This window comes from Coregonus clupeaformis, chromosome 16 (genome assembly GCF_020615455.1).
Source record: "Coregonus clupeaformis isolate EN_2021a chromosome 16, ASM2061545v1, whole genome shotgun sequence".
NCBI lineage: Eukaryota > Metazoa > Chordata > Actinopteri > Salmoniformes > Salmonidae > Coregonus > Coregonus clupeaformis.
Genome location: NC_059207.1, coordinates 16,939,032 through 16,963,689, shown reverse-complemented (window position 1 = coordinate 16,963,689; position 24,658 = coordinate 16,939,032). Strand labels below are relative to the sequence as shown.

The following is a 24,658-nucleotide window of genomic DNA, read 5'->3' as shown; positions in this document are numbered from 1 at the left end:
TTTTAAATTTCAACGGGGTAGGGACGTCCCAAGGATCCCGGATAGCAAGGACCATTCAGGGAGGTGAAACGATCAGAACTTTGCAGATAGAAATTTAATAAATAGAAAACTGACAGTCTGACACACGAATCCATGACATAACCTGTTCTACACAGCTGCTATTTCATTATTTAATATATAAATACCTCTGCACTATACAGAACTTCTCCCGTAGAAAATAATGGCTTGATTCCTGAAGAAATAAGACACACTCATTTTAGTTGTTAAGTAAAGTTTTTAGAATAAATATGGTTAACATGAACAGAAATATCTTACACATAGACATGTTTTACATTGAAATAACCTTTTCAACAACCTGTATTTCACATAGTGCAACCAGTTTCAAAGACACTTTTAAAAAGGAGGGAGGCAACAGTACTTTCATAGGAGTATGTTGCACATTTCCTGGATTTTTTTTTCTTCTAAAAAAGATAGCAAGATCTCATGACATCATTTAAAAGTGAGGAGCGACCTCATCAAACACAACAGGGATCTTCCATTCTCTCTTGGACACTGAACATTTCTGTCTCTCACTGCAGCTCCATTTCCAAACCTCATTTCTAATCTGCATCAGGCTGTTGAAACAATTGATTGAAAGAATTGATGGGTAACATTTAGTCAGACACCACTGAGGTCATTGACCACTGATTAGTCAGAGAGGCCACAGTCAGAGGCCCTTGGGAATGAAATATCACAGTCACAACCGACTGAAAATTGAGGTAAGATCTTTCCATATACTGTAATCACTAATAGTTGTTATTTCAATTTGTCAATGAAATTGATGGCATTCATAACTGGGGGGAAATACCTGTAGATTGTACCCCTTAATATTACTATACACAGACAAATAGATCACAGATTTCAGTTCATTGGTAGATTTAAGTAGCGAAGCAATATAAAACCATATAGAACCTTGTTTAGTGGCCCATAAAATCCCCATATCATCATCAGAAAGGTGTTTTTCTGTTAACTAGTAATTAATGATTAATGGCGTGAGGTGTTTTATGCCTTCAACCAAAGATGACAACAACCAGAGCCGTATCTATGGTTGACCACAACCACGCAGTTCACACACGTACGCCACTCATGAAACAGTTCTGCATAAAATACAGAATCAACAAACAGGCTATTTATATTTCACTTAATTCAAATCAAGACCCTAAACTGCCTTGTCTCCCACCACCTTGTCACTAACAACTGCCCCATATAGTCTATTTTTATTTGACCCTGTTAATGCAACATTTTGCATGGTATAATTCCTTCTTATCCTTAATTTCAACGTTTTTTGTAATGTTTTTTCACACAAAAAGAGCAGGGTTTTCTGTGCAAGAGAGTGGTTAAGAAAATAGGGGGTCTGAAGGAGGGTAGATAGATACAAAAGCAATGCTTTCAGATTCAGGTGATCAACCAACCCATGACATCATGTTGTAGTATGGTTTGCTCCCTGTGTAACCCCTTTCCATGTGGATGTAAGGTCCACAGACACAAGGGTTGGCATGCACAGTCAGTGACAAATGACACCAACATTTCCTGGTTTGGTTGGTTGGTTTGTTTAGTGGTGGACACAGTAGAGAGAGCGTTGGAATTGAATTGTCTCTAAGCAGGCTCAAGTCCTTATAAATACCTTGTCCTATGTGTTTATGGCTTGATTCCATTTCGAAGAGACATGGTCATTCACAAACACTTTCAAACACCACACTTAGACATATGAGCTGGGGACACACGAGGCACTCAGCATTTTTCAGAGGTGTAGTGAGAATTCTTCTGTGAAATCATTTTCATCATTGACTTCACTGTAACAGATTTGTTTGGGAAGATCACATTCAGCAACATGCAATGCGGAAAAAACAACAATTGTAAAAGTTGTCTGCTGTAGTTATAGGACCCAGATATTTCACAGCAAATCATATAACACATTCAAGAGCCACTGATTCATTATCAAAAGCAACCAAAAAAAGAGACTCCGGAACCACGACAGAAGATAACGGGATATCGTTTGTCTGTATCAAACAACCGCATGATCAGCGAAAGTATTGACAGTGTCGTGTTCATTTTTTACATGACAGACAGGCATCACTTTGGGTTACAAATGCATTGCTGTGTAACATGAGTTCTAATTTCAATACATTAGAGAACAGAGATACAGGGTCCAATGCTTTTGTCAGGTGACTGACTGTAGTGTGTGTATATGGGGAGAGAAAGAGACAGATCGTCAGGATTTAATTCCTTAATTAATCCATGAGAGCCAATATAAATATATGACACAGGCGTCAACAGGCGACCACCTCTCCATGGTCAGAACTTGTTGTTGAACATGAGGCAGTGATTTGTCGTCTCTTTATAAAAAGGTGCTTTCGTCATGTTCAACAAGGCTATTAAGACTCATCGAATGACAGTTGAAAGTTGCATGGATAACATTGTATTCCAATAGATAGGAAACTTTGTTCTATGGTTTTGCTCCAGTGAGGAGTCTATTGCGTGTCTAATGGCTTGCATTGCATCTATATTGCTTTCCAGTTAATTTGACGTGGGAGTGCTAGATCCAAGTATCGTTCTATTAAGCCTGAGAAGAAATAGTAAAACATGGAGCCATTTTAGTTTGCCAATGTGTTAGGTAACACATTCTTCTCCTCCTTGTTACGATTATTAGCATGGGGTTGGTTTTCAGGAGCGTTAAAGTTGAGAGAGTAGAAAGTGACCGTTCCAAATGTGTTGCTCCCACAGCACTTGTTTCTTTAGCTACTTGTCTATTTGAAGAAAACAATCTAACATAGGCAATGACTACAACTTGTCAGAAAATAGGTTACCCTGGTTACACAGGCAGCAAATGGGCTTGAGAGCCCTTGAGGTGGGTGGAGTTTCCAGAATCCAGTCTGATTGGGGTAAAAGAGGGTGGAGCTCTTCTGGTTTCCTAGGCTGGGATAAAGGAAAGGGGGGTATCTTGTGTGTTTTGCCTTCCGCTTTGGTGAAGCGCCACTGACTTGACTGACTCCCACCTCTAGCCTGGGTAAGGAGGACGCTCTTTAGTCGTTCTCCCTTTAGTTTTGCAGGCAGCAGGCCACAAGCAGGGGGGAGTTTATTTTAGGAGAGCTCAAAACCTGTGTTCATACTGGTGGCGTAGCGGAGCTTGTCACGCAGGATGCTCTTCTTGCTGTAGTTAGGCAGCTTGAGCAGGTTGAAGCAGGTGGACGAGGTGGGGAGGCGACCGCCTGGTTCCTTCTTCCGGATGGTGAAGAAACCCCGGAGGACGCTGCCTAGGGTGTCGCCAGTGTCCTACAGAGAGACAGGCGACAGGAGCACACATACACATGAACACACAGCGACCCAAAGTAGTCCCAAGGGACTGACTTCCCAAAGCTATTTTCTTCTTCAACAAAAAGGCCATAGTTCAATGGAGAGTAGCAGGGGTGCTGGTGTCGGTGTGCGGTTGTAGAGCTGGGACGATAAACAGAAAATGATCGACACTGATCACTTATCGCAGGCATTTTGCTGATATCGTTCATTACGATAAGTAGCCTATGCTAGAGAAAAGTAAAGTTTGAAATGAAATAAGTTTGCTAATATGGGTGATTGTTAATGGGACAATTGATGGCTACAACCATCAAACTAGTAGTAGTAATTTAAAAGGATAATTTTAAACTGGTGCACATTCATGTTATAAACTTATAGTTCAATTTATCATTATCACATCAAATCAGGCAATTTATCACGCTATGGATTTTTGTCCATATCGCCCAGCTCTATGTATAAACATCTGACTTTAGACTACGATTACAGTGTTCTCACCTGATCGTCAGACACCTCCACACAGCGGATGGAGAAAGGGGGCTTGAGGTAGGCAAAACCTAGGAGGGGGGGTCTTGAACAGCTGGTGACAAACTGTAACTCAAGAACAACAACAATGGACGATCACATAACAGGTACAAGTCTCAAACTGGTGGCCCGCAAGCCGATTTAATGCAGTTAAATGAATTAATGGTAAAATGGTCCCGTGTAGCTCAGTTGGTAGAGCATGGCGCTTGCAACGCCAGGGTTGTGGGTTCGTTTCCCACGGGGGGCCAGTATGAAAAAATGTATGCACTCACTAACTGTAAGTCGCACTGGATAAGAGCGTCTGCTAAATGACTAAAATGTAAATGTAAAATAAAAAATTTGTAACATTTGGGGGTGGTTATTACCTTGAGGAACATGGCCCTTTCCTCAGCGGAGAAGTCACTGGACAGGATGTCCCACAGCCAGATGATGACCCGATGGCTGCTGTGGAAACCTCCATAGTAAACTGTGTGTTTCCTGACAACAAGAGAGAGACGAAGAGAGAGGGAGACAGAAAGAGAGAGAGAGAGCAACAGAGTGATAGAAAGAGATATCGAGAGAGAGACCATGTCAGCGAGCACCTACACCTTGGCTTCATTACCTTCTTACAAAGTCAGCTCATTGTCCGCGAAACAATGAAATGGGACATTCACACTATTTGAACACTGTGGATTTCAGGATTTCCCTAAAATCTTTTGAGAATTGGCAGGTTGAAGAGCTGTCGAGTAACAACAGTAGAGTGACGTGGAGGGGGAGAGGCTGGTCGGGGTGAAAAGGGTTGAAAGTTACGCACTTGAGGTCGTCCAGGTCAATCTCGGCGTTGTCCCCAGAGACGAGGCGCTGGACCTCGGGGGTGGAGAACATGTGCAGCCACTCGGGGTTGATGATGCTGCGGTATCCTCGGATGAAAGCTGCTGTCTGCTCCTTGATCTGCGTGTGCATGCGGAAGTGCGCCATCAGATGGATGTAGCTGATCCTGCAGCACGGAGAAGGTCAAAGGTAAGGTTAAGTCAGACTCATAACAACATGGCACAGAGGAGCAAACTTCTCAAGACTTCCGGGAACGCTTGCGAAGCAGACCAGGGTTGAGAAGTCAATGAGAGAAGTGAAAAATTCTTCCTTGTTAATTTCCCCTAAATCTAAAGGTACAACCTAGATTTGAGCCTATGTCTTAAGTAGTTGAACATGGTATTACTCCAACCTTGTGAAAGTGACAAACTGACACGTTTTCATTTTCGTCAAAAAACACTTTATATCGAAGAAGTGCCTTTGATTTGACGGCCTGCACATGCGCAGTTCAGCGAGAGACGACTGTTAGACCCGATGACGTATTTCTGCGCATGATCTTAGCTAGCCAACGTCGCCATGACATCGCCTACAAGCGTGATCAGGATTTTTATTGGAGAAACAGTTTCTGCCCATCTTCATACTGTACCGTCTAGAAACAACCCCCTAGCCCTTCCCTCCTAGCCACTTGTGAACATACAGTTGAAGTCGGAAGTTTACATACACTTAGGTTGGAGTCATTAAAACTCCACACATTTCTTGTTAACAAACTATAGTTTTGGCAAGTCAGTTAGGACTTTGTGCATGACAAGTAATATTTCCAACAATTGTTTACAGACAGATTATTTCACTTATAATTCACTGTATCACAATTCCAGTGGGTCAGAAGTTTACATACACTAAGTTGACTGTGCCTTTAAACAGCTTGGAAAATTCCAGAAAATGATGTCATGGCTTTAGAAGCTTCTGATAGGCTAATTGACATCATTTGAGTCAATTGGAGGTGTACCTGTGGATGTACAGTGGGGGGGGAAAGTATTTAGTCAGCCACCAATTGTGCAAGTTCTCCCACTTAAAAAGATGAGAGAGGCCTGTAATTTTCATCATAGGTACATGTCAACTATGACAGACAAAATTAGAAAGAAAAATCCAGAAAATCACATTGTAGGATTTTTAATGAATGTATTTGCAAATGATGGTGGAAAATAAGTATTTGGTCAATAACAAAAGTTTCTCAATACTTTGTTATATACCCTTTGTTGGCAATGACACAGGTCAAACGTTTTCTGTAAGTCTTCACAAGGTTTTCACACACTGTTGCTGGTATTTTGGCCCATTCCTCCATGCAGATCTCCTCTAGAGCAGTGATGTTTTGGGGCTGTCGCTGGGCAACACAGACTTTCAACTCCCTCCAAAGATGTTCTATGGGGTTGAGATCTGGAGACTGGCTAGGCCACTCCAGGACCTTGAAATGCTTCTTACGAAGCCACTCCTTCGTTGCCCGGGCGGTGTGTTTGGGATCATTGTCATGCTGAAAGACCCAGCCACGTTTCATCTTCAATGCCCTTGCTGATGGAAGGAGGTTTTCACTCAAAATCTCACGATACATGGCCCCATTCATTATTTCCTTTACACGGATCAGTCGTCCTGGTCCCTTTGCAGAAAAACAGCCCCAAAGCATGATGTTTCCACCCCCATGCTTCACAGTAGGTATGGTGTTCTTTGGATGCAACTCAGCATTCTTTGTCCTCCAAACACGACGAGTTGAGTTTTTACCAAAAAGTTATATTTTGGTTTCATCTGACCATATGACATTCTCCCAATCCTCTTCTGGATCATCCAAATGCACTCTAGCAAACTTCAGACGGGCCTGGACATGTACTGGCTTAAGCAGGGGGACACATTTGAGTCCCTGGCGGCGTAGTGTGTTACTGATGGTAGGCTTTGTTACTTTGGTCTCAGCTCTCTGCAGGTCATTCACTAGGTCCCCCCCGTGTGGTTCTGGGATTTTTGCTCACCGTTTTTGTGATCATTTTGACCCCACGGGGTGAGATCTTGCGTGGAGCCCCAGATCGAGGGAGATTATCAGTGGTCTTGTATGTCTTCCATTTCCTAATAATTGCTCCCACAGTTGATTTCTTCAAACCAAGCTGCTTACATATTGCAGATTCAGTCTTCCCAGCCTGGTGCAGGTCTACAATTTTGTTTCTGGTGTCCTTTGACAGCTCTTTGGTCTTGGCCATAGAAACTGTAGACCTCCACAAGTCTGGTTCATCCTTGGGAGCAATTTCCAAACGCCTGAAGGTACCACGGTCATCTGTACAAACAATAGTACGCAACTATAAACACCATGGGACCACGCAGCGGTCATACCATTCAGGAAGGAGCGTTCTGTCTCCTAGAGATGAATGTAATTTTTGCGAAAAGTGCAAATCAATCCCAGAACAACAGCATAGGACCTTGTGAAGATGCTGGAGGAAACAGGTACAAAAGTATCTATATCCACAGTAAAAACAAGTCCTATATCGACTTAACCTGAAAGGCCGCTCAACAAAGAAGAAGCCACTGCTCCAAAACCACCATAAAAAAAACAGACTACGGTTTGCAATTGGAGTGGCCATCACAAAGCCCTGACCTCAATCCTATAGAAAATGTGTGGGCAGAACTGAAAAAGCGTGTGCGAGCAAGGAGGCCTACAAACCTGACTCAGTTACACCAGCTCTGTCAGGAGGAATGGGCCAAAATTCACCCAACTTATTGTGGGAAGCTTGTGGAAGGCTACCCGAAACGTTTGACCCAAGTTAAACAATTTAAAGGCAATGCTACCAAATACTAATTGAGTGTATGTACACTTCTGACCCACTGGGAATGTGATGAAAGAAATAAAAGCTGAAATAAATCATTCTCTCTACTATTATTCTGACATTTCACATTCTTAAAATAAAGTGGTGATCCTAACTGACCTAAAACAGGGAATTTTTACTAGGATTAAATGTCAGGAATTGTGAAAAACTGAGTTTAAATGTATTTGGCTAAGGTGTATGTAAACTTCCAACTTCAACTGTATGAATGGATTTAATATATATAATAAGCAATGATAGGTATAATACACAATGCAAGTACATCTACTATGCCCATCAGATCCTTTTAGATCTCCACAAGTGTCTAAGGGGGGCTAGGGGCTAGAGGTTATTTCTGGGCGGGACCCATGTCATCATCCAACACAATTTGTTATAACTACAGGGACAATAAATACATCTTGTATTTGGCAAACGATGGTGTGAACATCAAACGGCTTTAACAACTTTAACATCTAAGTTTAGTTGTATATCAGTGGTTCTCAAACCTCTCCTCTGGGCCCCTTAGACGTTTCACCATTTTGTTGTAGCACTGAACTAGCTCACCTGATTGACCTAGTCAAGGGCTTGATGATTAGTTGACATGTTGAATCAGGTGGGCTAGCTCTGGAATAGATCAAATACACGGAATGGGTGGGGGTCCTCGAGGAGAGGTTTGAGAACCACTTACAGTATCTAGAAACTGGATCAGCATCTTGCTCACTTGTTTTCGTTTGTGACTGGCATCGTCTTTCCTCCAGGAATCAGCTCGTGACAGACCAGCTGCCAGGAAACATGAAGAGAGTATTAAAAGAGATAAGAGCAGAGTTCTGTTTTCCTGCATTCAGAGAAAGAATATAGTTTCTACCTGTCCCATAACATCCTCGTCATACGATAGCGTCAGTCCCAAATCACCAACATCCCCGTCGTAGCGCTGGAAAAGGACAAGACCAAGATCAACCACCCATTTTGAGTCAACTTCCACAACTTGGAGTGATATTGATCGCAAAAAGTAGCAACAAAGCAAAACAAACGTCTCAAATCTAAAGAGCGCAATTATAACCATAAACCAGGGTCGTGTTCAACAGGCACCAAGCGGAAGAAAACGGACTGAAACAGGGAGGGACCACCTGGACTTATCCAATCAGAAACGCTCCTTTTCGTTTTCAGTTGCAAAAATATGTAAAACTTTTTCGTTGCATGCTGTAATAAACACAATACCAGGGAATATACGACTATGATAGTTGGGGTGGGGGATGTTTCTGACCTTGATGGAGGTGAGGTTCTTGTAGAACTCAGAGTCCAGGGAGGGCAGCTCGTCGATGGAGCTGTAGAAGGTGCTGTGGTGGTGACCCATGACCTGGCTGAGGAAGAAGGAGGCGAAGGGTACGTCCACCACGATGCCCTGAAACACACACACGCGCGTTGATCTCATGGACTATCAGGCATTGCATACATAGCTCCAGCTATAAACTGTAGTTACATTTCTCCAGACCCATCCCTCAGTTTTATAGGGGGGACAGTGGTGGGCAGGGCTTGTGGCTTTAAAATGAGTACTTCTTGTACATATATGGCAATTTCACATGACTAACATCCTCTGTGAGCGTAGACACACCTCATACATTGCTTTGCCAAGCATCTTCCCCACAAACTCAAAAAGCTGCAGGTGGTTCTCGTGGATGTAGGACGTAGGAGAGGGGTACAGCCTCTCGTTGCCACTGGTGGTCTATGGGGGAAAATACATCATCATCATCAGCAGTGGCAGCATGGTTGACAGAAAATGGCTAAAAGCACCTTGTGAGAGTAAATCTTTCAAAGCCTATTGGTTCCGGTGCAAGATACAACATTCAAAATTATTTCAAAAGTATTTGAAACGAGGTCTGGAGAGCAAACCTTAAAGAGGTTGAGTGCCGGGTTGAAAACTTTCTTGATGATCTCTTCCAGGAACTCCTTGAAGACGCCGTCTTGGTCGATGCCGGCCTCGTCCACACCAAGGTCGTTGACAAACTTCACACGGATCACGCCTTTGATGGAGTTGACAGGCAACCGGCGGAGCTGGTCATAACCATCCTGTGTTCAGAAACAAAGAGTTTGGGTGTTCAGTTTGGGCTTAAGTCACAGCCACCATACCTGACTGTATTTGAAAAACTAGGCTCTGTACACTTGCATACAGAATGCATCCTAAGTGGTATTCTAGTGTGGGGGAAAACATGCAACAGATCGATACATCAATTTCATACCTCTAACATCCGTGAGCGGCGAATGGTGATATGGGTGACATGCGGAGAGGCGGAGCTTGTCTCCACCAATCCCAAGGTTTCCTTCTCCTTGGTGATAATGTTCCGGAACAGCAGAACCCTCTAAAGTGGGTAGGACAGGATTACGAATGGGAGTGAGACACTATGTACATATTGATAAGGACACGGTACAGTGAAACTACAACTACAGATGCCCCAGAGGGACAATATTCTTTCTGTGCCGACTCACGTTTTTGTGGGGAATGACGTGTGGGATGTACTGAAGTAACAGCTGAGCTCTCCTCTTACCCTTCTCCAGTTCTTGGAACAAAAGGCTTGGCTTCAGATCCCTGGACACAAGGGGTGAAAGAGTGTGTGTGTGTGTGTGTGTGTGTGTGTGTGTGCCTTTTCCAACATCACAATTGTCTCCTACAGATCAGACCTGGAACAAATACATAAGTCAAATACTTGAGATAGGCCCGATATTTCCCCGGTGTACAGGGTGGTCAAAGTTGCTGCTTTTGGCACTAACATTCCATTGGTTCCATTGTGGTGGGCAAGCTTCATCAAGCGCACCTCAAGTATTTGACCGCTACTGATCACTAGGATCACCTTATAAGGATTTGGGAAGTATTGGAGATTAGGATCAGTACGTTTCCGGAGGGGCACTTACTTGCGCAGCCAGTTGTCATCAGGGGAGAACCTCCTCCTGCAGTCCCGCTCGTAGAGCACCATCAGCCAGCCGTGAACACTGTGGAACAGGTCCAGCTTCTCCCCCTTGGCATTCTCTGTCACAACAACACACTAAGTTAATGCACACACTCACTAACCATATCCCCAAGCTATTTTTCATGGTGCCGGAACCCGGGATTGGCCTTTGAGTTTGACAAGAGTTCAACAGGGGAAGGAGGCGACTCACCTAAGATGCCGTCCCAGACCATCTTGTACACAAACGTGTTGAGAAACGAGGAGATGGTGACAAGCTCCTCTGTCTTAAACGATATCTGCTCCTCGTAAACCTCAATGTCATCCAGGATCCTGTGTAAGACATATAGTATAACGTGTCAGTAACTACAGAGATCCAGTGGGTCTGGGATAATGTATTTAGGGACAGTTTTCCAGACACTGATTAGTACTGGATTAAAAAACCTGTTCAGTAGAGATTCTCCATTGGAAGTGCTTCTTAGTCCAGGACTAGACTTCATCTATATGTGGGAAACACTCCCATACTGGATGTGTCTATCACGTGTCTGTTAAATGGTAGCAATTAATTGAGCTCACGTGATGAGGTGTCTGGAGCAGTCACAGAACAGCATGAGCATGGCCAGCAGCTGCTTAGACTCCTCTGTGTCGTTGTTCAGGCACTCCATGAACAGCTTGAGGCCTCCCTGGGGGCCTAGCTCGCAGATGAAGGCCCACAGCTTAGGCAGGAGGTCGTCCAGGTAGGTTAGGCCTGAGGGCGACACCGCCAGAGACAACATGAGAGAACATATGTTGTGTGTGTGTGTGTGTGTGTGTGCCTCAAATCACAGGGACTCACCAGTGAGGATTTGCAGTCGTATCTGAGTGAGCGTGGTGAGGGCTGTCTGGTACAGTACACAGATACTGCACACCTTCTGCACCTCAGCGGAGTCCACTCGTCTCCCGCCGACCGGCTTCAAGATGTTGCGCACCGAAGCAGACTTCTGAAACGCCCGCTTAAAGAGGCCTAAGAGAAACCCATGTCAATCAGAAACCAATCCAATAAGGTTAGTTCATTGATAAGGTTTAGTTCATTGTTTTAAAACACAACCTATAATGCACTGTCTGGATTGATCGACAACAACCCAGGTAAGTGATTTTTTGGGGGATAATAATGGTGTCAAACTAATTAACCCTTGAAATGGATTGTTTAAGTGCCTGGGAGGAAAACAACAGAAACTGAAATCCAAATTCGACTTACTCTTGACTGGCAGGTTGTTCTGTGACGTGGTAGGCTGTGACTGTGGTGGAGGCGTGGCCTCTTGGGTCTCAAGCTTTTTGCTGAGGACGTCACTGAAGAGAGTCCGGATCACAGGCATGCCCCACAGGTACTGCAGCTGCTTGGTGACCAGTGGCATGGACTCATTCAGACTGGAGAGGGGGACAGGGAGAGGGAGTTAAGATCCAATTTAAATCCATGACATTCAATGGCTGAGATCCCATTTCATAGCCTGGTCCCAGATCTGTTTGTGCCGTTTTTCTCCTATGGTCATGAGTTTGGCATGACAATGACCACAAACAGATCTGGGATCAGGCTACACCTTTCAGGTTCTGAGGATGTCCCACTGACCCGTAGTCTACAGTTTGGGAAAACCAGCCTAGGACCGGGTGCCAGTGAGTGAGGTTGGATTTCTTCTGGGACACGTATCTCTGGCAGTAGGACAGCATGTCCGTCAGGTCCTTCACAAAGTGGTTGGCCTCCTCCTCCAGGACTTTCTCATTGAGGTAGCCCAGGTGAATCAGGTTACCTACAGTACAACAGGATGAAACAGAGGCCCCGCAGAGCAGCAACCCCAAAGAACCGATTCAGTACGCTTCCCACAGCACCTCACAGAGAAAAACACTACACAGCTGATTCAAATAACCAACTCATCATCAAGCTTTGATTATTTGAATCAGCTGTGTAGTGCTAGGACAAAAAACAAAACGTGCACCAGGGAGGGCCCCAGGACCGAGTTTGGGAAACTCTGCCCTATAGAAGAGAATTAAAAACGATTGCCATAGAATAGCTATGTGAGTCAGTGTTAAGGGCCGTACCCAGTAAGCACAGTGTGTGGCTCCCCTCCAGGCAGACACAGATGTCGACACACTGCTCCTCGCGGCTCAGGAACAGGGTGAACTTCCTCAGCAGGTCGTGGGTCTGTATGGTGGCCATGCACTGCACAGAGACAAGCACACACTCAGAGGTGTTCTCATTGTACAAGCTATGATATGTCTACACAATAAAGGTTGCGTCTGAAATGGCACCCTATACCTTACATAGTACACTACTTTCGAGCACCCTATTCCCTACATACAGTGCACTAGGTAGAAAACAGGGTGCCGTTTCTTCATGCGAGTGTCTACCTCTGGGGTGATGGTGTTGATGTGGGAGACCACAGCTGGGACAGACATGATGTGGATGAGAAGAGACCTCAGCAGGTTGTCAGAGAAGTGAGCAGCAATGACAGGTCTATAAAATAGAGACAAGTTACACTAATGGCTCCTGAAGCTTCTTCGGCTCCGAGCATTCTAAAAAGGTAACCAAGCAGATCACACACTATGATAAGATAGGACTTAATTCTCCATGAAGCTAAAACACAGGATTCTTTTCTTACAACAAATCCAGTTACAGAGAGGGAACGTGAGCAAGCTGAAGCCTGGGAATCTACTGCAATAGATCTGCTCCAGGCTCTAGTGATGCAGAGACAATTGATCCATTGTGGTTCAATGGGGATTTGAGCACTTCCAACAACCACTCACCTTAATGCCAATGTGAATATTGCTGTGAGTGTGCCCTTGGTAAGAGAGGGCCTGGAGCGCGCCAATCCGTTGGTGAGTAGAATCTACCAGGGAATCCAAAAGTGACAGGTCATGTATTTTATTTTTATTTATATTGCAGAAACAACCAATAAACGTCAGCAACCAGAGTTGGGTTCAATTCCATTTAAATTCCAGTCAATTCAGAAAGTAAACCAACATTCTAATTCTAATTTTTCCAAATTGAAAAGCATTGAAGAGAATATGAATTATGAATATGAATGTTAGTGTACTTCCTGAATTGACTGGAGTTGAAATGGAATTGACCCCAACCCTGTCAGCAACATCATAATAATCGTTCTAAAAGCACTGGGGAGAAGATGGAAGATGCCGCGTGTGTAACTGTACCTGCAGTATTGAATAAAATCCCTTTTGATTGAGATGCCCCATGATGTTCTCACAGATCCGGGTCAACACTGGCCTGAGGGCCTCTCCTAGAACAGAGGAGGTAGAAAATGTGTCTTTTTTTATTTCAATATCAAGAGACTTGTGATAATAGAGGATGTGTGTGCACTGCAGCAGTGGTTTGACCTGAAACTGACCTTTCCCTCTAACTATCTTCCAGGTTGATGTGTCTGTGAAGGTCACCAGCATGGTAAGGTGCAAAGTCACCAGCTTATTGTCCTGAAGGATGTCAGGCTACAGGAGACAGAAGTTACAATTATGACATTTCAATATTTAAAATGATACACCTGTTATCTTATAGAAGGTTATTTTCCTAAATATTAATATTTACCTTTAATTTTTTCAGGAAATGACAGGAGACCCACAGAACATCTTTGATCTGCTTGATCCATGGGATGGTGAGGTCTTTGGAAAGGGCCAATGACACATACCAAACCTGATCACCAAGGACACAATCAAGTCACAGACTCAATCACACTCTGGTTCATTAAAAATCTGTAATCACTGATGATTAATTATAATCATACTCACTTTGGGCTCATTTTCAACCTCCATGCTACCAAGAATGGAGCGACAAAGCTTCTCAAATCTCTGCGTAGCAAAAAGCATCATAGCTCGTTAGTTAAATGTACACTAAGCAATCTGCAGTAATCTCAAGTACTATATTGATACATAATCGTTGAAATGCCTTTCAGTTTGTAAGTAAATAAGAGACATCATCCAGTAAGAGACAATTAAAACATTCAAATCAGTTATAACAATGTACAAAACATATGTATATATTATAAGTGAGGGTAAAGTGCATGTGTTAAAGAAACTCACCAGTTTATCATCTTGACAATAAATGAATAACAACTTCCGTGCAATTTTAAAAATGGATAGTGCGTTTCTTTTTGTTGTCCCGACATCTTGAAAGAAGTCATCAACCTCTTTCCTGGTCAGAAAGAGAGAGAATTCACACATTACTTCAAGGGTATACAGTTGAAGTCGGAAGTTTACATTCATCTTAGCCAAATACATTTAAACTTTTTCACAATTCCTGACATTTAATCCTAGTAGAAATTCCCTGTCTTAGGTCAGTTAGGATTCACCACTTTATTTTAAGAATGTGAAATGTCAGAATAATAGTAGAGAGAATGATTTATTTCAGCTTTTATTTATTTCATCACATTCCCAGTGGGTCAGAAGTTTACATACACTCAATTAGTATTTGGTAGCATTGCCTTTGAATTGATTAACTTGGGTCAAACGTTTCGGGTAGCCTTCCACAAGCTTCCCACAATAAGTTGGGTGAATTTTGGCCCACTCCTCCTGACAGAGCTGGTGTAACTGAGTAAGGTTTGTAGGCCTCCTTGCTTGCACACGCTTTTTCAGTTCTGCCCACAAATTTTCTATAGAATTGAGGTCAGGGCTTTGTGATGGCCACTCCAATACCTTGACTTTGCAGTCCTTAAGCCATTTTGGCACAACTTTGGAAGTATGCTTGGGGTCATTGTCCATTTGGAAGACCCATTTGCGACCAAGCTTTAACTTCCTGACTGATGTCTTGAGATGTTGCTTCAATATATCCACATAATTTTCCTTCCTCATGATGCCATCTATTTTGTGAAGTGTACCAGTCCCTCCTGCAACAAAGCACCCCCACAGCATGATGCTGCCACCCCCGTGCTTCACGGTTGGGATGGTGTTCTTTGGCTTGCAAGCAACCCCCTTTTTCCTCCAAACATAACGATGGTCATTATGGCCAAACAGTTCTATTTTTGTTTAATCAGACCAGAGGACATTTCTTAAAAAAGTACGATCTTTATCCCCATTTGCAGTTGCAAACCGTAGTCTGGCTTTTTTATGGCGGTTTTGGAGCAGTGGCTTCTTACTTGCTGAGCGGCCTTTCAGGTTATGTCGATATAGGACACGTTTTACTGTGGATATAGATACTTTTGTAACTATTTCCTCCAGCACTTCACAAGGTCCTTTGCTGTTGTTCTGGGATTGATTTGCACTTTTCACACCAAAGTACGTTCATCTCTAGGAGACAGAACGCATCTCCTTCCTGAGCGGTATGACGGCTGCGTGATCCCATGGTGTTTATAGTTGCGTACTATTGTTTGTACAGATGAACGTGGTACCTTCAGGCATTTGGAAATTGCTCCCAAGGATGAACCAGACTTGTGGAGGTCTACAATTTTTTTTCTGAGGTCTTGGCTGATTTCTTTTGATTTTCCCATGATGAGGCACAGAGTTTGAAGGTAGGCCTTGAAATACATCCACAGGTACACATCCAATTGACTCAAATTATGTAAATTAGCCTATCAGAAGCTTCTAAAGCCATGACATCATTTTCTGGAATTTTCCAAGCTGTTTAAAGGCACAGTCATCTTAGTGTATGTAAACTTCTGACCCACTGGAATTGTGATACAGTGAATTCTAAGTGAAATAATCTGTCTGCAAACAATTGTTGGAAAAATTACTTGTGTCATGCACAAAGTAGATGTCCTAACCGACTTGCCAAAACCATAGTTTGTCAACAAGAAATTTGTGGAGTGGTTGAAAAACCGAGTTTTAATGACTCCAACATAAGTGTTTGTAAACTTCCGACTTCAACTGTATTCCAAAACTAGTCTCAAGAAAGATGATATGTCCTCCTAATGCATAATGGCAAGTATTGCTTGTAAAGTTAACCTTATTTGCTTCTGGAGTCTGCAGCGACAGAGGAATCTCCTGACCAGCGCTTGGATAAGAGTGGCTGCTCTCTCCCTCTCTTTGTACCCCTTCCTCTCTTCACGCGCCTGCCTGGCTTTGTCCAGGAACTCTGACTTGGAACTCTGAGTTGCACTAAACATTGTGCACCGCTAAGGTCAGGCAAAATTGACAGATTTAGTTGCTGCAGAAACACAATAGTGATGAATATTCAAGGACAAAATCACTTATCAGTATTCTCTGTGGGGGAAAACAATAACATGACTTAGATGTAGCCATTCACTGCAATAGAATAAGAATACATTCAAATTAAGGTAATGACATCACACATAGAAATCAATAAAGCAAAAACAGGCCATGGTGTGTTATACCTTTGTTTTTCTCTGGTGATCTTGCCTTGACCTTTGCGCTATGCTTCTGCAGTCATTTGAACATCCTCGAGATCCAAGTTTCCAGAAACCCTTCGAGAGCTATAGCTGCGCTTTGGTTAGCCCAGCAAAAGCAGATCAATTTGTCATCTCTAGGAAAATAACACATAAAGAACATATGTTACAAGTTAGCACATCATTACAACTTTGAGACCATTTATGCTAGCTAGCCAACGTTAGCTAAATTGTGGATGTTCTGTCTGGTCTCAAACGATGACACATTCCTAATTTAGCTTGAAAGCAAGCTAGCTAGCTAGCTAGCTAGCAACATAAACAACATTTTAATCCACGACAAACTGACAATGTGGTACAAATCAAGAGTAACAGTTAGCTATACTCGCTAGATAACTACTAGACCCGACAAATAACTCGCTAGCTTGTTGTCGCCAACAATCTACTGTATTATGGTTAGTAACGTCAGCTAGCTGCTGATTAGCATAGCAGGCTAACTAACGTTAGCTAGCTACTTCGTCACCACCAACTGATTGATATAACTTAGCTACTTGCCAACGCATTTTACGAACATGAAAAACTAGGTAAAACATTACTCAACAATAACTTGCCGTTCACTGGCAATGACAACCTCATTAAGTAGATGCCTTATGCTGTTTCAAAATGTAAACAATAACAGGATATCCATACATTGATTGCAGCCATTAATCCTTGCACTTTCGCACTGAAAACATTCCGAGTGGGATGTATTTTTCTGATAGTAAACAATTTTTATGATATTTTCCATATTGATACACTGTATGTACACTGAAATTATTTTTGTTACAATTATTATTTTCTCTAAACTGCATCTCTTCAATTAAAGCTTTTGGAGCAATTTATAGAACTATGGGCATAAATTTAAAGCTAAAGAAAATGGGGGCGCTACTATCGGTTACTCCTTTGCGGGGCGGAAGCTAATTAATGACGTATGGCCACAGCTAGTTATAAATACGCTTGTTCGACATTACAGCCGACTGCCTACTGACTGATCAACAAATCACCTTGCATCATAAATAACAACTCATTATTTTTTATAGATCAGTCAGTCGCAATTTACCCATGATACATCTCGGTTTTGGCCCTTCAACACGGCCAATCGCATTGGTATGGCCCATTCCCAAATGGACCACTAGACCAGAAACGTCGTAGGGATGCAAGAGTCCCCTGATACAAACGTTAGACAAAGATTCGGTTGGAGAGCCTCGAGAAAGCCTTGAGAAAGCAAGAACAAGATGTATGTTAGGAGAAGTGCAGTATTATCATAAGGAGAAGTATACTTGGATTACGGAGGAGGAATGGAGGGAAAAAGAGAGGCAGAGGAGGTCTAAGAGAGAGAGGGAGGAAGATTGTGAGCTTGAGTCGGTTAAAAATGTTTGTTAAAGAAGAATGGTATAAAATGTAAGCAGAGTGAGCTGAAGACAGGAGGAGAAATTGAAGTGAATGAGGGTGAAGTATCGGAGGTGGTAGGTGTGGTGAAGTACTCGGAGCCCAAGGCTTGCACTGAGGGTCAGGATAAAGATGAGTCTGTGACCGTAGGAGTTAAGTTTTTGGAAAAAGTGGACCCTTGCCTTTTGGCTGATCCATTTGTGGTTTCAGGGTGGGTGAAAAAATAGTTGGGTATAGTGGAATCGGTGAGGGTAACCAGAAGTGGTCTAGTGATACTTGTTTGGGTTTCTGTTGGTCAGAGGGAGAAGGCGATCGGAGTTAAACAAATGGGGGCAAGAAATGTGAATTGTTTCGCGCTCAAGAAAAGGGCGCCATTGAAAGGAGTGATTACTGGGGTAGCAGTAAATGTAAAAGTGGATCAACTGAAGGAGAAGATTCCCGGTGTGTGTGATGCACGTCGTTTGGTGCGACGCAAAAAGGGTGTCGAGAGTGGGGAAACAGAAGAGTCATTGTCTGTTCTTTTGAGTTTTGAAGTTGAGTCTTTGCTCAACAAAGTGAAGTTAGGATATATAAGTTATCCTGTATGAGCTTATGTGCCGAATACATTGATGTTACAGGTGTCAAATGTATGGGCATGTGGCAGCAGTGTGTAGGAGGGAGGTTCCAAGGTGTGAGAAGTGTGCAGAAGGCATGAGACAAAGGAATGTGTAGCATTGGGGAAAGTAGTGGTATGTGCTAATTTTGGGGTGCACATGGGGCTGGGGATCAGAAATGTCCCGCGCGAGAGAGGCAGGTTGAGGTTTCCAGGGTAAGAGTAGTGAAGAAGTTGTCATATGCTGAGGCAGTGAAGAAAGTAGAGGAAGATGGGTCAAGGGGGAGGAGTTGTGAGAGTAGTAGAGATGTACCAGTACAGAGGGATAGGCCAACAAGTGATGTTTCAGTAAGATTTGGATTTTTAGCATTTATAGCAATGGTTATTAATTGTACTGCAGGAATGGAATGGAAGTCGAAGAAAATTGAGATTGTGGAGGCAGCTGCAGAGAGGTATTTGGAAGTGCGAGACTTGACATCAGAAGAGTTACAGGGTGTGTTAAGTGGTGATGTCCCATCCTTTCAGGTTGAGGTAGGAATACATATATTTAAATGGTGGAGTAGGGTGGTGTTAATTGAGTATTTTTAATTTGTTTAATTTGTGAGTGTAGTGATAGATGGTAGGTTATTTCTTCATTTTATTTTTCAAGCAAAATTATAAGGGAGTTGTACTCCAGTCTAGTAGGTGGCAGTAATGCAACATATTGGATGCCAACCGCCGTTAAACATCATCGAAGAAGAACCCCACCCCCACCCTGTGGAGATCTGCGATTTGACAGGCGCAATCAATATGGGAATAGCTCAACCTTGCCCTCTGATAGGCTAGGTGAATGTTCACCAATCACCATTTGCTTATACCAACCAAATTCTTTCAGCTCGCCACAAGAGTATAGGGTCTAGATTAACGCCCTATAAAGAATGAGCTTGTTAGACATTGCAGCCGACAGTTCAGGCAACTGACTGACTGATCTACAAAGTCCATAAATAACTACTCATTATTATTTGTAGATCAGTTAGTCGGTCACAATTTACCCATGCTAGATTACGGTTTTGATCCTCTCGAACATGGCCATTTTACTTGGTGACTCTTTTTACTTTGTGTTGAAGTGTTTCATTGTATTAAGAATACTAAACTAAGAGTGAACTTTATAAACTTTAGAGAAAATGAGCCACTGCAGCATTTTAACTAATTCTGTCTATCAACCAATTTAGGAATGAATGATGAGACAAAATGCAGGGGAAAATAAAAGGGGAAATTATTAATTTGTTGGTGCGCACTTTCCCTACCTGTAATGACGTCATCAATTGTTTGCTGGTCCGGAAGTAGGTGATTCCTGGGGCTGGTGCTAGTACAAGTCTGTTGGCGGTTCTATGGTAAATATGACTGAACAATGTTGTTTTAAAACACATGTTAGTTAACACTTTCGGAATAGAAAACAACTGAATCAATGATCACTAATTGGTGAAATGTCGACGTTCTTGTCCTTTTGGCCTAAGTTAGCTAGCTAATGTTTAGCCGTCTTGGTTCAGGTCTCCTAGCTAGCTAGCTAGCTAACCGGAACCGGTAGTAAACGTTACGTGTTGTTTAGCCCAAGAATGTACTCTTAAGTTGTGTAGGCGAGGCTACCGTTACTCCTTGGTCCAAAGACCTTATTGCTTCTTTTGGACTGTAACACCAGTGTTACACTAGTGTATGCACTCTTATGTTATGCTAGGGAAATTGTGTTTCCATAGCTAGGGCTGACAGTGAGGATTTCTGAACATGGCCGGTATTAACAAATCATAGGCCCCGGGGCTTTGGGTTTTTATAGGCCCAGTTTTTTTTTTTTTTAAAGGTCTCTTAACTTACTGTTGAGAGTTAGAATAGTAGGATACACAAGGTGCAATTTCAATTTTTTTTGTGTACATCAGCAGTTTCTCATGTCAGTCACTGACAGTCACTCAATTAGCCAGTGGTGGAAAAAGTACCCAATTGTCATATTTGAGTAAAAGTATAGATACCTTAATAGAAAGTTACCCAGTAAAATACTAGTTGAATAAAAGTTTAAAAGTATTCGGTTCTAAATATACTTAAGTATCAAAAGTAAATGTAATTGCTAAAATATACTTAAGTATCAAAAGTAAAAGTATAAATCATTTCAAATTCCTTATATTAAGCAAAGCAGACGGCACCATTTTCTTGTTTTAAAAATGTACGGATAACCAGGGGCACACTCCAACACTATCTAGCAACTAATCCTTTCCGATCCCAAGTCCATAAGGGCCATTTAGGGTTAAAAGGTTGGGGTCAATGTGGGATTGAATGGACTAGCTTTCCAAAGCTGACCTGTCCATGCGGCTCATTTTCTTGTTTGCCATCTTGACACTTGACTTGGGGGTGTTTTGTGCCCTTGTCACAGGAAGAGATGTCAGGAGAGAGCGTGGTGAGCTCGGCAGTGCCGGCGGCTACAACCCGGACCACCTCCTTCAAGGGCTCCAGTCCCAGCTCCAAGTATGTGAAGCTGAATGTGGGCGGGGCGCTCTACTACACCACCATGCAGACCCTCACCAAGCAGGACACCATGCTCAAGGCCATGTTCAGCGGCAGGATGGAGGTCCTCACAGACAGTGAAGGTACTGTATCTGTCAGACCTCCATGGCACCACTCATCTCAGATACGTTTGGCGGCATCCAGAGTGTCTGAGTGAGGAGTCTTTAACACCTCTATTATTACACCTGTATTTTGCTATCCTGGTCCGAGATCTAGTTGTACTGTCTTGCCAACTCCTAAATGGTCAATGTCAAGAGTCACGAGCATAGGAGTTACACACAGTATAAACAGAACTGGGATCAGCCTAGTGTTAGCAGTCTAACATTTTAAAATAACCTATAAGTTGATCTGGTGCTTTTCCCTGTCCAGGCTGGATCCTCATTGACCGGTGTGGGAAACACTTTGGGACGATTCTGAACTACCTTAGAGACGGTGCAGTGCCACTCCCAGAGAGTCGTCGGGAGACTGAGGAGCTAATGGCTGAGGCCAAGTACTATCTGGTCCAGGGCCTGGCTGATGAGTGTCAGGCTGCCCTGCAGGTACCGTCACCCTCAGAACTGGTATTTTCTCCTCGCACTTTACCCCTTTTCACACTACTGAGCTGAGCCAAACTGCACTGCACAGGCTTGGTTATACATCCACCATAGCTGCTTGAACCGTGCTGGAAAGGACATGTCAAAAGGAAAATATCAGAGCCAATACTGTTTGGGTTGGCACAATGGTGTGAAATGGTCAGTCTCACCCCTCCACCCACACTCTGTCTTCATCTAGCTCTACCTCCCACTGCCTCTACCTACTACACATACACCATTATGGGCCCAGCCAACTATGTTAAAAATCATATCCATTCTAGCTAAAATCTGTCTTTACCATTCAAGTATTTTTGTTTATTGGTGTTCTAGAACAAAGAGTCATACGAGCCGTTCTGTAAAGTTCCTCTGGTGACATCATTGAAGGAAGAACAAAGACTCATCGCCACCTCTAATAAGGTATTGTTGACCGAGTCACACATCAGAGTGAAGGACATGCCCAGTATTTACTAGAGAAGATCTAGTCTCACGTATTCAATTCAGACTGATGTTTTACTCTGTTGTTTTGGGTCTACACAGCCCACTGTCAAACTCTTATACAACAGAAGCAACAACAAATACTCCTACACAAGGTGAGAGATTCTTACACCTATTAAAGACATGTAAATGATAAATGTCAAGTGAAAAATGTATGGTTTAAGTACAGTCCACATCCCAGGCTGACTACATTGTAGCCAGCTGCCAGATCTCACAACGCCTGGATAGGTGTTTAACATCACCTAACCACATCATATGATTTAGCAATCTGATGTCTGACTGCACAGTCGATGACGTGGCACGCAACAGGTGGTTGCTCTGCAAAGGCAATTACATGGCTGCAGTATAGTCGGCGTGGAACGCGACCTGTTATCACCAACCAGGCTTCCCCATCCTTCCCTCCATGCAGTAACTCTGACGACAACATGCTGAAGAACATTGAGCTGTTTGACAAGCTGTCGCTGCGCTTCAACAACCGCGTGCTCTTCATCAAGGATGTGATCGGCGACGAGATCTGCTGCTGGTCCTTCTACGGCCAGGGCCGCAAGATCGCTGAGGTGTGCTGCACCTCCATCGTCTACGCCACAGAGAAGAAGCAGACCAAGGTAACGCAAAGAAATCACACTCGGCAACGGCGTATAGTGGGATGTCATTGTTAAGATATTTTAATGAGTACAGACTCAGCAACTGCATCATGTCTCTGGCTTCTAGCTCTGATGGTAGAACTCCTCTAGTAAACTACCTCAATTTGGGAGTTTGTCGCTAACCTGCTGTTAGAATACTGTAAAATATTATACTTTAATATGCCATTGGGACATTTGCTTTGCAACAAAGTACAGGCATTCTTGGCATTCAGATAACATAATGACCAGGCAGACCTAAATACATAAACCCCTTCTCCTCCAGGTGGAGTTCCCTGAGGCACGGATCTACGAGGAGACCCTCAACATCCTGCTGTATGAGTCCCAGGATGGGAGGGGTCCTGACAACGCTCTGCTGGAGGCCACGGGGGGCGCCGCTGGCCGCTCGCACCACCTGGACGAGGACGAGGAGCGCATTGACAGGGTCCGCAGGATCCACGTCAAGCGACCCGACGATCGCACACACCACCACCAGTAACCCCTGACTGACCAACCCCCTCAACCATCCAAAGCCCAGCCCATCCCTGTACATCTGATCCTGGACTCTCAGTGACCAACCCCCTCGACCATGACCATCCAAAGCCCAGCCCATCCCTGTACATCTGATCCTGGACTCTCAGTGACCAACCCCCTCGACCATGACCATCCAAAGCCCAGCCCATCCCTGGACATCTGATCCTGGACTCTCAGTGACCAACCCCCTCGACCATGACCATCCAAAGCCCAGCCCATCCCTGGACATCTGATCCTGGACTCTCAGTGACCAACCCCCTCGACCATGACCATCCAAAGCCCATCCCTGTACATCTGATCCTGGACTCTCAGTGACCAACCCCCTCGACCATGACCATCCAAAGCCCAGCCCATCCCTGTACATCTGATCCTGGACTCTCAGTGGACCATGTGTGTGCCTTACTTCCAACACCCAGCACTTCTCTCTCTTCTTCCCCCACTCCTACTCTCACCCGTCCCCCACAGCGGGAGCCCACTGCTGAGGAGAGACGAGTGGAGGCTTCGTGTGAAGTGGTAAAGTTGTTTCATGTGTGTTTACATGTAGGCCATCTTGTTTTGTGTAGTGCCCTGAGGAAGAATGTCTGAGTCATCCAAAATTGTTTGGGTGTTTAGTGTGAAGTGGCTCAGGGGGTGGTGGATGCTGAGTTTGGAGGTGTTATTGTTTTTTCTACTATGTGTGAAAATGAATTGGATTATGAATGGACATTTTACATTTACATTTTAGTAATTTAGCAGACGCTCTTATCCAGAGCGACTTACAGTGAGTGCATACATTTTTTTAATGTAATTTTTTAAAAATCATACTGGCCCCCCGTGGGAATTGAACCCACAACCCTGACGTTGCAAGTGCCATGCTCTACCAACTGAGCTACACGAGGCTCATACTGGACGTCACGTGTGTGGAATGGAAATGTGTCAGTGGTTATACTGGAGGGAATTGCAATCTTAGCATCATGCATTTTTCTGTGGTCCTTGCTATGTTGCAGCCAGAAGAACAAGAATCATAATGTCTGTTGCTGAGTTTCTGGATGTTTGAAGTGTATGGAGAAACTGTGATGGCAGTCACAGGTGTTCTACAAGAACAGTCCACCAGGGGGCAGTATTGAATCAAACAGACAATCTCCTGTCTGAGACAGCATCGCTGCCTGCACAGG

The 24,658-nt window shown here is 43.6% G+C and overlaps 2 protein-coding genes across 2 annotated transcripts; one reads left to right on the top strand and one right to left on the bottom strand.

Moving 5' to 3' along the window:
- Positions 1–137: 137 nt before the first annotated feature.
- LOC121584525 (ubiquitin-protein ligase E3B) lies at positions 138–17,661 on the bottom strand. The gene is made up of 28 exons (XM_041900446.2): positions 17,425–17,661; positions 16,726–16,874; positions 16,337–16,506; positions 14,480–14,591; positions 14,189–14,248; positions 13,989–14,093; positions 13,795–13,891; positions 13,601–13,686; positions 13,196–13,278; positions 12,800–12,905; positions 12,491–12,611; positions 12,024–12,201; positions 11,655–11,824; positions 11,253–11,420; positions 10,994–11,165; positions 10,632–10,750; positions 10,386–10,500; positions 9,963–10,062; positions 9,716–9,835; positions 9,369–9,545; positions 9,091–9,201; positions 8,743–8,880; positions 8,344–8,409; positions 8,200–8,258; positions 4,646–4,828; positions 4,218–4,329; positions 3,826–3,918; positions 138–3,312 (listed from the first exon to the last, which is right to left on the bottom strand). Exons 3-28 carry the CDS (start codon positions 16,495–16,497, stop codon positions 3,121–3,123), a joined length of 3,204 nt encoding a protein of 1,067 aa, XP_041756380.1. The 5' UTR covers positions 16,498–16,506; positions 16,726–16,874; positions 17,425–17,661; the 3' UTR covers positions 138–3,120.
- A 2,396-nt stretch (positions 17,662–20,057) lies between these two features.
- On the top strand, positions 20,058–24,278 carry kctd10 (potassium channel tetramerization domain containing 10). Its single transcript, XM_041900445.2, has 7 exons — positions 20,058–20,127; positions 21,153–21,366; positions 21,653–21,822; positions 22,186–22,272; positions 22,393–22,445; positions 22,760–22,955; positions 23,257–24,278. Exons 1-7 carry the CDS (start codon positions 20,125–20,127, stop codon positions 23,467–23,469), a joined length of 936 nt encoding a protein of 311 aa, XP_041756379.1. The 5' UTR covers positions 20,058–20,124; the 3' UTR covers positions 23,470–24,278.
- Positions 24,279–24,658: the final 380 nt, after the last annotated feature.

Coding starts and splice junctions, on each gene's coding strand:
- kctd10 (XM_041900445.2), top strand. Junction 21,367..21,652: donor GGTCCTCACAGACAGTGAAG/GTACTGTATCTG, acceptor TTCCCTGTCCAG/GCTGGATCCTCATTGACCGG. Junction 22,956..23,256: donor CAGAGAAGAAGCAGACCAAG/GTAACGCAAAGA, acceptor CTTCTCCTCCAG/GTGGAGTTCCCTGAGGCACG.
- LOC121584525 (XM_041900446.2), bottom strand. CDS start 16,497: ATGTTTAGTGCAACTCAGAGTTCCAAGTCAGAGTTCCTGGACAAAGCC. Junction 10,501..10,631: donor GGTCTGGGACGGCATCTTAG/GTGAGTCGCCTC, acceptor TTGTTGTGACAG/AGAATGCCAAGGGGGAGAAG. Junction 3,313..3,825: donor TGGAGGTGTCTGACGATCAG/GTGAGAACACTG, acceptor GTCTCTCTGTAG/GACACTGGCGACACCCTAGG.